This window comes from Seriola lalandi, unplaced genomic scaffold (genome assembly GCF_002814215.2).
Source record: "Seriola lalandi dorsalis isolate HSWRI2012SDOR001 ecotype SW California unplaced genomic scaffold, Sedor1 jcf7180002054267, whole genome shotgun sequence".
Lineage (NCBI taxonomy): Eukaryota > Metazoa > Chordata > Actinopteri > Carangiformes > Carangidae > Seriola > Seriola lalandi.
Window position 1 is genome coordinate 955514 of NW_019524820.1, and position 15234 is coordinate 970747.

Consider the following 15234-nt stretch of genomic DNA (forward strand, 5'->3'; position numbering starts at 1 on the left):
TAGCAAAGCAAGCCCACAGAAAAGCCTGACTCAGTATGGGTTCTCAATAAAGACATTTTTTACCCAAACTATGCTGTGAAAACAGTTATCCAAGTAAAAAAAAAAATCAGTGCTTTGTATTCCAACAAGTTTAATAAACAGTTACATAAATCAAGACTGACAGTTTTAAAAAGTAAAAGAAACTATTTTCAGTAGCAGCAACAGGTATTGCAGACTTCCAAGATCCCAGACTGATTAAATAGTTTTTTGATACAGAAAGTAAATCTGGGCCTGGAAAACAAACCGGGGCTGCTAGATCATGTGCCTGGCTGTACAGATGTTGGTTATGAGGGTCTGCAGCTCCTGCAGTCTGGATTGCAGCCACTGTGGTGGTGCTTTCATGTTGGCTTCGCCCTCAGTGAGAGCCTGAAGGGCTTTTAAAGCACTCTCAGCTGTCTGGATGTAGCGGCTGTATTCCTCCTCTGTATTGGTCTCCTGCCGAGCTCTCTTTGGACATGGCTGAGAGGCAGGAAAAAAACAAAAACATCTTTTCATGAATTAAATCCTCTTTCACACAACATGATTTTTCATAAAATGATAGAGTACTTTTACTAAGTAGTTATTTGTTAAATATTTTTACAATATTCTACAACTACTTTATGGAGCTTTTGTGATTGCTCAGTAAAGTTTTTACTGAGCTGCTAAAATATTTTACATTGGGATTGAAAAAACAGACATTTCATCAACCAACATATTAAAATGTTACATCTGTGAAATAGAAATTTCCAGAAGCCGCTTCCAATGAAGACCCATTGCAAATTTTAACCTCAATAGTAACCATGATGAACCCAATTCCTTCCTGGTCAGGAACTTCATCAGATTTCATTCGCCTCTTTCTTTCCCAGTGTTCTGTCTCTGTCAATTATCAAATACAGATGAAAAATAATAATACCCTGGTGCATTTTATGCATTTCCAAGTTTTCAAGTGGGTAGTTTTATCATACTCATACTGGACAGTAGCCACTCAGTGACTTAGACAGTAAGCATGCGTAGCAAGGCTGTGCATGAGCATATATATTCAGAAAGCCTGTGAATAAATTGTAAGTTGATTTAATGATGCTACTAACCTCTAAATCTGAAACCACCTCAGCCGCCTGTTTGTTCGAAACATTTTCTTTGTTGTTTTCAAGCTTATCATTGTGTTGCTCAATCTCTGGTGTCTCCATCTTGAGCCTCTGTAGCCGTGACTCCACATCTTCCTTTGCATTCACAGTCTACAACAAAACAGTCTCATTCAAATGTATCTGTTTTATTTTAGGTAGACGTTCATCATAATTATAAAAGCATCTCTTACCTTGCTAAGATAATTCACCACCTTGGTCTTTGTTTCTTCAACACACAAACTCTGGGAAATGACTTCCTCGTGGTTTGTAACCTTAAATACCAGAAACACATTAAGATTATGCTAAGGCATCAACAGTATACAGTACTGCATCTGAAACAGTAGTAGTAGTAGCTACCTCTGCAAAATGAGAGAAGGCCTCCAGGGCATGCTGATGTAGCAGCCAAGATCTGTCAGCCAGCAGGACTCCAAACAGGCTGCTCAGCCTCGGCAGAATTTGACTCTGTAGGATCAAAGAAGTTTGTATGAATGAGAAACTATGAGGATATATTTACATTGTAGTCTTCCAAAGTGAGGAAATTCAGAATTCACTTTCAAACATTCAGTTTCAACTGATGATTATTACTGATTGACTTCTTCATACAATGGATTGTTCCTCTAGTGTATGAACTGTGAAGAATAATGACAAATACACATCACTAGATGCAAGAAACCAAAGTGATGTTTCCTGCTGCATACTTGGCAACAAAAAAGTCTTTACTCCATGAAGGAATGAAGACATGATTTTTGTTAGGCAAATAAAATACGCAATCAGCAACATTTAAACTGTTAAGAGAGACTTCTATTAAGAACAGCAGTAGAATAATTTTCCTAGAGCAACCATTAGTAAGATGTGCAAGGAACTAAACAGTAAAATCCTCATCTGCAAAAGTGTGGTTTCCGTACCTGGCTGTCAGGAGGGACAAAGATCTTCCCCAGGGAGGCCAGGAACTCCAGAGCAGCCAGCAGCGGCTGATCTGCACACTTCTGAGATACCAGAGCGTCCACGCACAACAGAGCCTGGGAGACACACACACACACACATCAGTCAACAGAAGTATTGTCCATTCTTTATCTTTTTAATGTGAACTGTGAAAACTAACAGAATACCTGACAAATGACTTGAGTTTCCATGTTTTTCACTAGTATGGCTGATAGGTACAGGAGCAGCTGCAGAGTACACTGGAGCACAGGGTGCTTCTCCACCTGGAGTGTGACAGATTACAGTGATAACAGTTGTGCATTTACATTACATCTGTCTGTGTGTGTGTGTGTCTGTTCTTGGAGCTCACCTGATCTGAACTCATGCGTAACCACAGCTGTGTGACTATCCTCGTTGCGGACAACACACACTGCTCCTCAGGAGATGACTGCCCTTGAACCACCACTAGGAGGGATAAGAGCACCACATTCTGGAGACAGGAGGGACTTTGTTAATATGACATTTTTGCCTATTTTTGATTTTCATTTCCACCACCCTTTTTCCTTGCATTGTTAACATACTGTGAAATATACTGGAACACCCTGAAGCTGAAGATTGTGTTTTTTTAACAAGACTTGTTAAAAGGTGGGTAAAAGGTCAGATTATTTTTGTGTCATGTATAAATAAAACCAGGAACATTATAGTGGCATATTCTAAAACCAGCAAGACATTATCAGATACTTTTCTACTTGCACATGAACTTTTATGGTCTAAGCCAACTGAATATTCTGTACCTTTCTGCTCGAAACTACAGCTTGTTGGTTTGAACAACAATTTGTACATATTTTTTATATCTTCATGTTTCCTCTTCATGTTTCTACTTATGATTCTTGATTTATATTTATTTTTTATTTTTCTAATTAAGGTACCATGTTTATTGTTATACACCAAAATAACTAAGCAAATTCTTCATATGTGAAAACCTAAACCTGATTCTGATCTCTAAACACTGTATTAGTGTCAAATCATGAAAAGGTGAGCAGAAATGCATATTGTGGAAAAAAACAAAAACTATTAACTGATGACTCTATGCAATATGTTTGTTTACATAAAACCTTAAAAAAAAAAAAGGTCCCTGCCACTTCTAAAGAACAAAAAGAATCATCTCAGTGGGAAAGCTATTTGAGAATTTTGGCTCTCAGAGATGCCAGATAATGATTCAAGCAAATGAGAAAGGTCACCAATAACAATCTTATCTGTTCCCGTACATGGGAACAAGGTTATCATACTCTTGTCATCACTTGTTGTGGTCATTTGTCATTTAACCACTTTCTCTGCAGTGCACAAGGTCAGGCACTATGCCGTAGCATTTCCCTTGATGTTTGTACTGCTTCTTTCTCTCCATGTATTCAATATCATAGTCACTACAATTCACTTGTTACATTCGGAAGTAGAATGGAGGGTGAACACATATTAACACCATGTAGTAAATATCTCAAATTCTAATATCTGAGGGAGTCCTCACCACTTTGTCCATTTGTCCCAGTTTGTACTCTGCATTCTGCCAGTCGGTCAGAGCTTTCTGAGTAAGGCCAATGATGTCTGTCTCTACGCGGTGACGTGCTTCTTGAGAGAGAGCTCTGAGGAGGACATGACGCCAGACTCGTAAGTTTTCCACATCAGAGGGTGGGAAATGCATCACCAGCTCCATCTGGAAAAACAAACACTTTCGATTAATTAAAAAAAATAATGTTTCTGATCCTCTACAGTTCAGCGTGAGAACCCCATTGTTTTTGTTCCTATTATTGTTATTCTTAATTTTATCTTATAACTTTTATTTGGTTTTTCCTCCTCTAAAAGTGTTCATGCAGCAAACAAAAACAGTCAATTTTTTTTCTTCATGTCAATCTCTTAATTCAACTGCATCCTTGCTCAACTGGTCTTCTGCTCTAAATCATGATCATCACAAAACTTGAGCAAGATCATCTACTTAATCTACATCTACTTATCTTAATTTGTATGGCATTATTTTTGTACCTCATTCCTGAGCACGCAGTGGGACTTTCTGAGTGCAGACAAATACATTTTGCAAACACAAATTTTATTTTGAAGGGAAAATATTTATGAGCAAAGAATAACTTAACCTGAGCAAACAAAAATCTATTGTATGCTCAATAATTGTATTTCTCCGTTTGCTATTATCCAAGTAGTCGTATAATACTAATGTCTCTCACTCAGTTTAAGTCAGTTGTTGTCTCACAGATCTGTGCTTTGTGCGCTGCCGGATACCTGCAACTCGCTCACACTGTCTCCCTTACGCTCAACATGACTGGTCCGTGCACGCTCAACTGTGCTGCACGCTCACTCAACTCTGCCTGTGCGCTCGTTTGACATTGCGCAGCATCACAATGTGCCACAAAACCAGCCAATCACAGACTTGGAGAAAGTAATCCTGATTAGCTGTTTCGTCACCAATTTCCGGAAGCACTGTTAAAAACCTCGGTAGAGCATATACCACAAAGACGCAGTCTCTCTCTCACTGTAGCCATCCTAATAAAGGCCAAAATGCCCCAAAAATTATAATAATAAAAGGAAACTAAATGAAGTGGAATTGTCTGATTTGAACTGGATTACAACACATTTTCAGTGAGTATTTTTTAATCGTTGAAATATGTGACAGAAATTACTATTTCGTTCAGCATATTACAGTGCTGAGAAAAAAATTATTTCAGTTTCAGTTTTTCTAACCTGGTGGTTTTGTGTCATAAGGAAAACCATGCGTTTAAGCAGCAGGCCCATGTGGAACAACTGGTAACACTCAGTGGTGCACGTCTTCACCTAAAGGAGAAGAGGGAGAAACAGAGAGGAGGTAAGGGACAGTGTGAAGGCTCAGGAGGAGTAAAATCACCAGTGCATCAGGGCAGAAGAAAGATGAAGAGGGACATGTATGGAAATCAGTGGGATCCAGCTTAATCTGATGATGCTATGAGAAAACAAGCTATGAAAAGGTGTCAGTCCCCAAGGTCCAACAAGACCAATTGTCACCTCTTTTGGGGTGCCGCACAAGACAGTGAGGACTCCATACTAATCCATAACCCCAGAGAGAGAAGGAAAGGAAAGGAAAGGAAATTTAGAGTTACTTCAGAAAGTGTTCAGGAAGAGGTCACAGACATGGTAAAACATCCATGATCTCATGGTATCTACCTACCAAGATGGTGGAAGCCAAGATAAAAAGTTGGGATGTGATCCTGTAACTCATTGTATGTATGCACAATAAAACTAGTGTACAGTATGAAGTTTTACTGGGCCTCTTTAAAAATGATAATAGGTCGTTAATTGCCAATTGTTGTCTTTCAAGTTTAAAATAATATGCGACCACAAAATGCATTCTCTCAACTGCATTGTGTATTTTCATGGTTTCTACTCACCAGCTGAGCAATGAGGAGGACATGATGTAGACAAAGTTCTGCCGTCCCATATCTGTAAACAGCAAAGACAAAATCAGCAGTGGATTCAATTTAGCACAGAAAAAATGTGTAAAAATGCTTCCAACCATACTTTGGTGAAAGAGAATTTGTAAGAAGTCTAAAGCGGCTTTTATTTTAAGGGCAAAATTATTTATGTGACCACTTGTAAATGAACTGGTCAAAAAATACTGACCACTCACACTATTACAAGGAAAACCCACAGTTAGACATGATGAATAATCGTCACCCTTACCGTGCTGTAAAACACCACACATCTGTTGCCAGTAAAGCTGTTTGTGTATCAGCCTGCAGGACAGCATCAAACAAACAACGCTCCTGAAAAAAGGAGATAAAGGAGAGGGGAAGTCAGAAAGACATGAGTGGGGGATATACAGAGGAAAATGCAGTTGCCAGATAAAACAAGTTCTTTAAATAAGTAATTTAACAAACACAAACAAAACGAAAGTGAAAGAATAATTTGCTTTGAATGGTGTAAAATGCACCTAAACATTAGTGCAAAATCTAGTACATACTGTAGATGGAACACACTGTATGTGCATTCTACCTAGTGTCAGCCAGTTTCAGCCCTTTATCCATTTGCTTCTCTCCTACTCACATGTACAGTATTTTAATACAGCAGAATTCCCAATAAAGCTGCTCTCATTTACATATTTTAGTGACTGAAATATAGTCCATTAAGACTACATGTTAAGCCCCAGTCACTCACAAGCCATTTCCAAGCTTCCGCTAAAATCCTGATCTTATAACCATGGCATTGTCCGTCAAAATCACCAAACACATAAGTTAAAGACAACAGTTGTGCTGTCATTTTGGGTATATTTACTTGTAAAATAATCACTCAGAGAGAAAGTTAGAAGCTCATTCACATCTATGCTTCTGTGCCATCTGCAAGAGGTGTTCCTGTGGAGAGAAAGCTCGACCTCGCACCCAAAGGAAAGTGCGTGCAACTGTCTTCTTTTAAAAGTGCCTAAGGTACGTCGCTAGATTTTTCACTAGCACTAGATGCTTAAAAAAAAAAAGAAGTCAGTAAAGGCATGTAAAAAGTTTGTTAGTCTACCAATAAGGCGCGTGCAACACTGCTTCTTCGTGCCAAATCATTTTGAAAGAGTAACAACCAACTCAGTAACAACAGCTGGGGGAACTCCAGCACTCACGCAGCCAACCAATGGTGTAACCTTATCACTCAGTCACATAGCCTTTGGCTGACCAATGGTCACTCAGTCGGTCAGTCGGTCAGTCAGTAGCAACATTTGTGTTTATAGGGCTGGCCCCACAGTTGCAATCCAGCCAATGTGTTACTTAAAATTTTAACTAATACTGTTTTCTTCTGATACCGTTGTCTATTTCACTGATTGAGAGTAATAAAATAAAATCTCATGATCGCATAATGGCCAGTATTCATGATCACATAACATGACAATTTTTAAAGTTTATAGTATGAGTAAATAAAAACATCGAAACAATTAATACTGGGAAAATTGCTGTCATATAATGTGAAAATGCAGTCTTCAAATGCTAATGCACTGCAACTTGACAAAATATTTGCCACTATGAATATATAGTATACGTGATGCCAACATATCATTAAATACCTTAAACCTTTTCAAACACTGTCCTGATAAGTTTCATCATGACCCTGCTGTGATAAAAGCGACCCCCACTGTTTCAAAGCACCACAACTACAATCCTAATTGTATCAAACATTCTTGATTATTTGAGAGATGGCTTGCCAATCAGGTTCCACTGGCCAATGACAGTTTCTGTCAAAAGCATGTGTACCACAACATGACAATTGCTGGGTTTTATCTACTATTATTACTACTTTTAAAGAAAGATGCAAAAAATTATTTCCATAGGTTGAAAGATGTGCTACTCTGTGGTTCTGGCATCAACCTTTCTTACTTACAATAAATGCAGCATTCTTCAGAATAAAATGGTTACGAGTGTAGACCTCACCAACACAGGAAAGTACACTGGAGGAAGCCCAGCCACACTGGCACAGAGCTGTACGCATATGTGGTGGTGCAGAGTGACCTGGACCTGGGCCTGACCCTTCATCATCACTCCTGGCAAGAGCACCGGTACCTTACGCTCAGAATAACAACGACGGAAACTAGTGAACAAGGCCTTGTGGAGGGGAAGCCTGGAGACAGAGGGGATGAAAAAAAGTATTTAGACATGAAGCCAGTGTAAAGAGAAAGTCATTAAAGCTGAAGACGCACTGTTCCTGTGAACTTGAAAATTGGCACAGTAACTTTAAATACCTGTGATCTAAAAGGCTGAGGCTAGTTCATGTGTGATGTAATTGTCATAAAAATTATTATTAAATATCATTAAAAATATATATTATTTTAATAACATAATATCATTATTATGATTAAATAATTAAACAATCTACTTAACTATAAAAAACTCTACTATCATGTTGGAGCTGAACTTTATTTATTCTGTATGATAGGAAAACTGAAATTTACACTGTGAATTAAAAACAAAAATCAGTAATCCATCAACATCAATAACTGATTGATGTTAAACAACTTAAGTAACCAAAAGGTTATAACTGGTTGCCAACTTGGCAACTAGTTTGAAGCACCAAATGTTTAAAATATTGTAGTTAATGACAGCAACCAAAAAAAACTTTTTATTACCTTGGTGTCTCCTCTGAGAACTGGCTGCCAGTGTACCAAAGCTGCTGCACCTCGTCCGGTTGGGTGGCCAGCTGACCCAGGACACTCACCAGCAAAAGACACTGAGGAAGCTCATGTTCAGGACTTAACCCTGGAGACAAATCAGACAGGGGTCATTCTAAGACTGTATGCTGCATATTTTTAAGCACAACTTTCAGTCTGCAGCTAAAAACATGATGTCAACATTCTATTGAGTAAAAACATGCAGTCAGCTTTTTCCCAAAGACAAATAAGAATGATGAGATGAAGTATACATTACACTGTCAGCATTAAAAAGTATTAACATGCAGACTAAAATCACTAAATTTTTTATGACATATTATGACGGGGATGCAAACCTAAAAATTACTGTTAGTGTGCCAAGAAGCTTTTTTCTTCTGTAGTCACTGAGCAGATGTTACATAGTTACCCTAACAGGAGATAAAAAAAGCAGAAAATATTTAGCTAACATTGCCCTATTAGATAAGTTTTCAAATTTGAAACCGACAATGCTGTTCCAAACCCACAGTTCAATTTACATCCACCATCATATTACTGCTATTCTTCTCTGTTGCAATTACAATAAACACCTATTTCTGTGTCACTGCCAAAATTTGCCACAACATTATACATATTGTATACTTCATAGTCTAACCATGGGTAATGGAATTGGTACACAGCTAATCACTGAGTTTATATAATATTCTCCCCATCTCAAAAGGAAACTGGAAAGCATCTATCAACACAGCCACAGTATCTGGGAAAAGGGGCAAGCAGAGGACAAGCTTCAAACTCACGCAGCTCCTGCTGGACGACAACTTCAGCGAAGGGTCTTAAAGGCAACAGCTGGAGCAAGAGGGCATCCATGGGAACCAGAGCAGCTGCATTCAATTCCTCGGACAGAGCCATAGTCAGTGTTGGAGCACACAAGCTGGGAGGGAATTTACTGAAAGGCAACAGGCACATCAGAGATTATGTTTCTGCACTGCTTCATATTGTCAACTCAAATGATAAACTCATCAATATGAATATGAATCTGCTTCTTAAAACCACACTGAAACCACACATACCTGATGATCTGGAGGTAGACTTTGTGAAAGCAGCTACAATATTTTGTGAGAAAAAATTTGAATTCCTGTTTAAAGAATAAAGAATTACAGGGTGTAAGTTCCACTTTGTACTTTGTATTCTGAAGTAGATTTAAATAGTCTTGCACTCACAGAGATTGCACAAAGTTTTTTTATGGAGCCCAGAGGGTCTGCAAGAAGATTCTAACTTGTGGTACCTTTATGTAATGAACCAGTGTGTTGGCAAAAAATCTGCACATCTTTGCAGTTTTCTGGAACAACTTGTATTCTGGGGTTTGTGTTGCCTCCTTTAAAAAGGACAAAAGAACATTAACACAAACAGTGACAAAGATGAAGTCTTTGACCTTACACTGATAAACACTAGTCATTTTTTGTACAGTACAAAAGGGCACAACACGGGAAATATATTTCATTCATTCTATACACAGGATACAGTAAGTACTAATTGGCACAGAAATATCTCCCACTGTGGTGATTCTAGTTGGTTTTAGGTCAGTGAACACAAAAATATATTGCACTGTACCTGGGTTATCACATTTACATGCATCATATCGAGATGTTCATACTCTTTAATCTCCAACATTAAAATTTCACAAACTTTCAAAGTAAAGAAAACATGCAATAAATCCTCATTCAATACAAAAAAAAAAAAAAAACATAAAATGCTGCTATAAAAGCTATTCATACTATGTGTTTTATCATGTACCTGCAGAGCAGCATGTTTTATCTGTTCAGCCAGCTCCACACAGTTGTGGAAGGAGGCCAATAGGTTTTCACAAAGGCTGGTACTGATGTCACCATGATGCAGATGTTCCTCCACCAATGACTGGTACTTCAGACTCTGTCTGAACAGAATAATGACCATTTAGTCACTCAGTAACCAATGCTATTATAACAAACTGATTCATCTAGTATGACCGACAATATGACATTACCAAAACCATAGAATGTTTGCTCTACTGACTTTATGAGGAATTTCCATGTGTTTGCATGAAGTGCTATGTCCAAATTGGAGATAATAGAGCAGATATCCAGCAGGCTGTGAATCACTGAGGAAGATGAAAAATTGTTCAGTGAATTGAAAACTGCAAAGACGATATACCAGTACAATAATGGAAAGGCTGAATAACAAAAAGAATGGCAGCGAAACACAGAGGGATTCATACACACACCTGTAACAATGTCAGAGACCTCCTCCTCTGAGGCACTGCTGTCGAGGGAGATCCTGTCCAGCAGCTCCAATAGACCCTTCTGAAGGGAATATGCCTCCTTGAAGAGTCCCTGCAGCAGGTCAGCCACCAGGGACATACGGCCGCAGTAAACCACCTCACTTTCCTGTGGCCAACATGCAGAGTCTGCTTTATCTAATTTTCATTTTTTTTTGGTTTTCACTAGAGTTATGAAAAGTATTAGATTTCTGAAAAGAGGCAGATCAGTTTAAACTGCATTGTAACTGGGTTTTATGTTCCTTTGCATCCCCGTCTGGTTGTGTTTCCTGCTGCATTAGGATGCTTATCACACAAGTTTTTAATTAATGACGTCTTGTGCTGTTGATAGCTTAGATCTGACTTTTGGTAATAAAGACAATGGAGGAAAAGACCAAAAAATTTGGAACTTGGACTTTGTAATTAATGTATTTTTTAATCAGACCTTCACCAATTTTTAAAATAATGAGTATACACAAATATCACATCACTTATGGTTATACCTAAAGAATTAGCTGTGTGTAATTATTTGTTATTCCAACAAATGATGTAATTAATCACAAAATTTAAACCATTAATTTTATGTACCACATCCGGTTATCTACAGGATATGCGGACATTATCTTATTTAGTTATTTTCAGAATTCATTCTGAGAAATAAACATTAGAATCTTATTAATTGTAATGATTTATAATAATGTTCTAAATACCAATCAAAATATTCAGCCATAATTAGAACAATTACTGCACAACATGCACATTACAGCCACCATTGAACTGAACAGACCGACCTTGCAGTGCTGAAAGGTTTCCCTCAGGATTTTCAGGATACAAGTAGGTAACGAGCGGATAGCATCCAGGTCAGGAGCATCATTGAATGAGCCAACGTAGCGCACACAAGTGGATAGTGCATCAATTATCTGCATCATCGCCTGAAACAGACCACAGGTTCTTGTCAAAATATTGGTTAGAAGAGAAGCGAGAAGGACCTTTTTCAGACAACATACGTGTCTCATACTTAGCTTAAACCTTTAAGGTACTAATTGTACCATTTTGAAATACACTGCCTTAAATCAGCAATAATAATAATAATAGTACCTGAAGAATGTTCCTTAGTAAGGCACACGGTTCGGTGTTTTGACTAGACAGTCCTCCAACTTGGTCTGAGATTTCTTTCATCATGCTTTCAAACACTGTCACAGCCTGCAGACATTAGATATTAAGAAAAAGGCAGAGACGTTAACAAATCTGGATCAATACACTTTTAAGAAAAGTAATGAGAACGAAGCAGTAATTCACAGTAAAACTTCCATCAACAATCCTAAAAGCAAAAATTTAGTGAGCCATTTTGCAGAAAACCCTCTAGGTGAAGGTGTCATCAATGAGTTGAATTGAATGTCAACCCCTTCAAACAGAGACAAACAACAAAATAAATTGAACACCTAAAATTTTATATTTGGTATTTAAATCAGTGAATATTATGCTGTTTAAGATCTTTAATGACCTTGAGTTTAGATAGTATAATTTCATTTTAGGACTCTTCACAGAACCTGCAGCCACTCATTATTTAACAAATGCTAGTGAAGGTATTCACATAATAGGTCCTAAAGACAACAAGCAATCATTATGCTGTTTACCTTTGGTAAGATCTTGGAGAAGCACTCCTCTTCCAGCTCTGACAAATTAATATGTGGAAGGAACATGTCTGTAATAATCTTCAGTACACCTGTAGGGATGTTATGTTTTTTAAGATAAGTCATACTTAATCACAAACATTACTCATAGCGCAAAACAAGGATATTGTAATTACAAATTTTGCGATGAAGAAACTTACGTATATGATCATCCCAACTCTCTGATTTGTGCTGCAAAGAGTGGAAACAGTCAAGGAATACCCTAACACAGCAATTCCCTTTCGTTTCTAATGTCAGGATGGCAACATAACAGAGTTAGATAAATTAGCATGGGCAAAACATAAAAGTTTGCCCCGCTTCATCAAGGTTTTACTTAATATTGGCCAAACTCTATAATCTAGAGAGGGTTTTAGTATTTTTGTGTTCAAAATGATTTGTAATGTTAGGCACACATTCTATAGATATGTATTTTAAAATACTGACCTAATCCTTATTATTTTTTCTATGCGTTTCCAATCTTTTGCACATTCCAAAACTTGAGAAGAATTGGATATCTCTGGACTCTCCTAACCGAAACCATGTGTATAAAGCTGTGAACCGTGAGACTGAAATAAGGATATAATGTCACGTTTGAGAGGATATAGTGAGTTTTGGCAGGACAGACTTCAGCTCCTGGCGACAGGTTTCCTGGCTCCATTGCATCACCTCGTCCAGGAGAGAAGTGTTGGTCTGGGACATGATGACAACAGTCTCCGGAGGAGATCAGGACAGCTGTCTGGACGACTGAAAGTTTAACAACAACGTGACCGAGTGAATTAGTTGTAGTTCAGTAAGGTTTAATGCGATAGCTTCGCTAGCCGCTGTTATTTAAAAAGTTGCTTTCTGTTTGGACTAAAGAAAACTGCCGTTAGCGTGTGTTTGCTACGTTATGATATGCTAAAACATTAAACGCTAGCATGGTAGTTTAATTTGGATAGCTTCTTACCATAAATGCAAGACGGTGCCTTTTGTTCAAAAGCACAAACAATCACACAAATGTTCCAACAGGTTGTCTTAACTTCACCATTATTACTTATTAACGACTAAAATGTAGGAAAGATAGCAGATAGTCAACCTAACTGAACAAACATTCCGCGCGCCGTTGTTTGAGTCGGATGTGACGTTGTGACCAAAGCTTCTAATCAGCCCTCACTCCCATTGGTTGAAACGTTAAACTCTAAATCGTTTAACCAATAGAAGAACGTAGTGACTGCAAAGCGCTGAAAACTGTCACCATGAAGCTGCGGGGATCGAATGAAAGGCAAAGGGATATGAGTGAAATATAAATAAGTTCATGTAAAGTTTCATCTGTATGAAGCGAAGCCTCAAATTCATATAAATACTACACAGCTGTTGATAGTATAAGTATAAAGTCATGCAGATTTTTCGGACATTTTTAATACACCTGTGAAAAGAGGGAAATTTGTATTTATCCATGTCCCATTTATAGAATGTTAAATACTGTAACTAATTAGGTGTAAATCTGACACAAAATGATCCATGAAATATGATGATGGAAAAACAATAAAATTACAGGTCAAAGTCACAATGCGGAATATTGCTGTGAGAACTTTTTCAACCAGAATGATGCATTCTTCATCAATGACAAATTCTGTTTTATCCTAATGTTAAACTCTATAATAAATATGAAGTGATTTGCCTTCACAAATGTGGATATTCTGGAATTCATGGATAGGCATACATTTAAACATATTGATTTTAATGTTTGTGTGTTTTGTAATTAACAAGAGTTTAAAAATAAAGTTGGGGTTAATTAATGAACATATAAAGAGCTATATACTGTTATCCAAATAATCATATAATATGACTTTATAATGTCATATGAATCTTACATAGCCACCTAAAGCAGGTAAATGGCCTTTAGGATACGCAATGTCCTGCATTTGGAAGGGTTTTGGTTCTGTTCCTTCCACAAGCTGTTTCCTCTCAAAGTGAGCAAAACACATCTCTGTCTGAGAAATTCCACACGAAGATGCTTATCCATCATGACCTGTAACTTCAGCAAACCTACCGGGATCATGAAGGTACCTTACAGTAAATGACTGGGATGTTTAGGCATTTTTAGATTGTATTTAAATCAGTTAGGGGAAGAGTGATATTTGTCCTTTAGGAGTCTGGAGTTTCTATTGACTCTGACCTGACTGACTCCATAAAGTGTCCATGTCTGCAAGCTATTGTTTTACTGATAAGATCTTGGGCACTGAAAGTAAAGCATCACGCTTTTGCTGCTGCGTCTTTGTTTCCCAACAGCCTGAGGTGTGAGCTGCTGCAGCTGCAGGAAATAGCCAACTTCTTGTTTAGGAAACAGGACTCCACACTGACACTTATCTCTCTTCAAATATAGTATATTGCAGTACAACTATCAACAACAACAACAACTATCTATCTATCTATCTATCTATCTATCTATCTATCTATCTATCTATCTATCTATCTATCTATCTATCTATCTATCTATCTATCTATCTATCTATCTATCTATCTATCTATCTAAGCTGTTCAAGGTTTACAAAGTTTAGTCATTCTTTAAAAAACAGCTGATATGCACATTACTACCAAGAACACTATGATAAAAGAAAAACATATTATTGAACTCAAATTATTGAAAAAGTATGATAATATATTATATAGTATATATGATCAGATGAGATATAGTTTAGCAGTTCAGCGTAATGGTGACACAAGCCCCCAAAATGCTGTATATTGGAGTGGTACTTCCAATTTATTATTCCTTTGACTTGCAAATGACAGCCACTCTTGTAAGGAGACTTTCATGATGGATGCGAGATATGTGTGTGCTGAGATGGCAGTTGGCAAGTGGGTGTGTGTGAACATGCTTAACTGTGTTTCATTTATGACCTGGAAACACTTGTCCATATCAGTAGGCGTGGTGGTCAAATCTATCTATCTATCTATCTATCTATCTATCTATCTATCTATCTATCTATCTATCTATCTATCTATCTATCTATCCATCTATCTATCTATCGATATATTTTTGGTGAAGGACTAATTTTGAAGTAATCAGGC

The 15234-nt window shown here is 37.5% G+C and overlaps 1 protein-coding gene across 1 annotated transcript; it reads right to left on the reverse strand.

Moving 5' to 3' along the window:
* Window positions 1-113: 113 nt before the first annotated feature.
* Window positions 114-13293, reverse strand: firrm (fignl1 interacting regulator of recombination and mitosis). Its single transcript, XM_023405224.2, has 25 exons — window positions 13130-13293; window positions 12787-12927; window positions 12345-12384; window positions 12148-12236; window positions 11609-11713; window positions 11302-11442; window positions 10478-10640; window positions 10270-10354; window positions 10012-10150; window positions 9503-9592; window positions 9288-9352; window positions 9015-9163; window positions 8200-8329; window positions 7508-7694; window positions 5784-5866; window positions 5492-5543; window positions 4812-4901; window positions 3589-3774; window positions 2434-2553; window positions 2252-2347; window positions 2048-2161; window positions 1500-1604; window positions 1334-1414; window positions 1107-1253; window positions 114-498 (listed from the first exon to the last, which is right to left on the reverse strand). The coding sequence occupies exons 2-25, from the start codon at window positions 12880-12882 to the stop codon at window positions 292-294; spliced, it is 2760 nt and encodes a 919-aa protein (XP_023260992.1). The 5' UTR covers window positions 12883-12927; window positions 13130-13293; the 3' UTR covers window positions 114-291.
* Between the last annotated feature and the right edge of the window lie 1941 nt (window positions 13294-15234).

What these genes read in the sequence shown, in the direction of transcription:
- firrm (XM_023405224.2), bottom strand. Translation starts at nt 12,882, where the DNA reads ATGTCCCAGACCAACACTTCTCTCCTGGACGAGGTGATGCAATGGAGC. An exon ending in TCCTCCTCATTGCTCAGCTG is followed by an intron (nt 4,902 to 5,491) that starts GTGAGTAGAAAC and finishes CTTCTCCTTTAG; the next exon opens with GTGAAGACGTGCACCACTGA. An exon ending in AGGTGGTTTCAGATTTAGAG is followed by an intron (nt 499 to 1,106) that starts GTTAGTAGCATC and finishes CCTGCCTCTCAG; the next exon opens with CCATGTCCAAAGAGAGCTCG.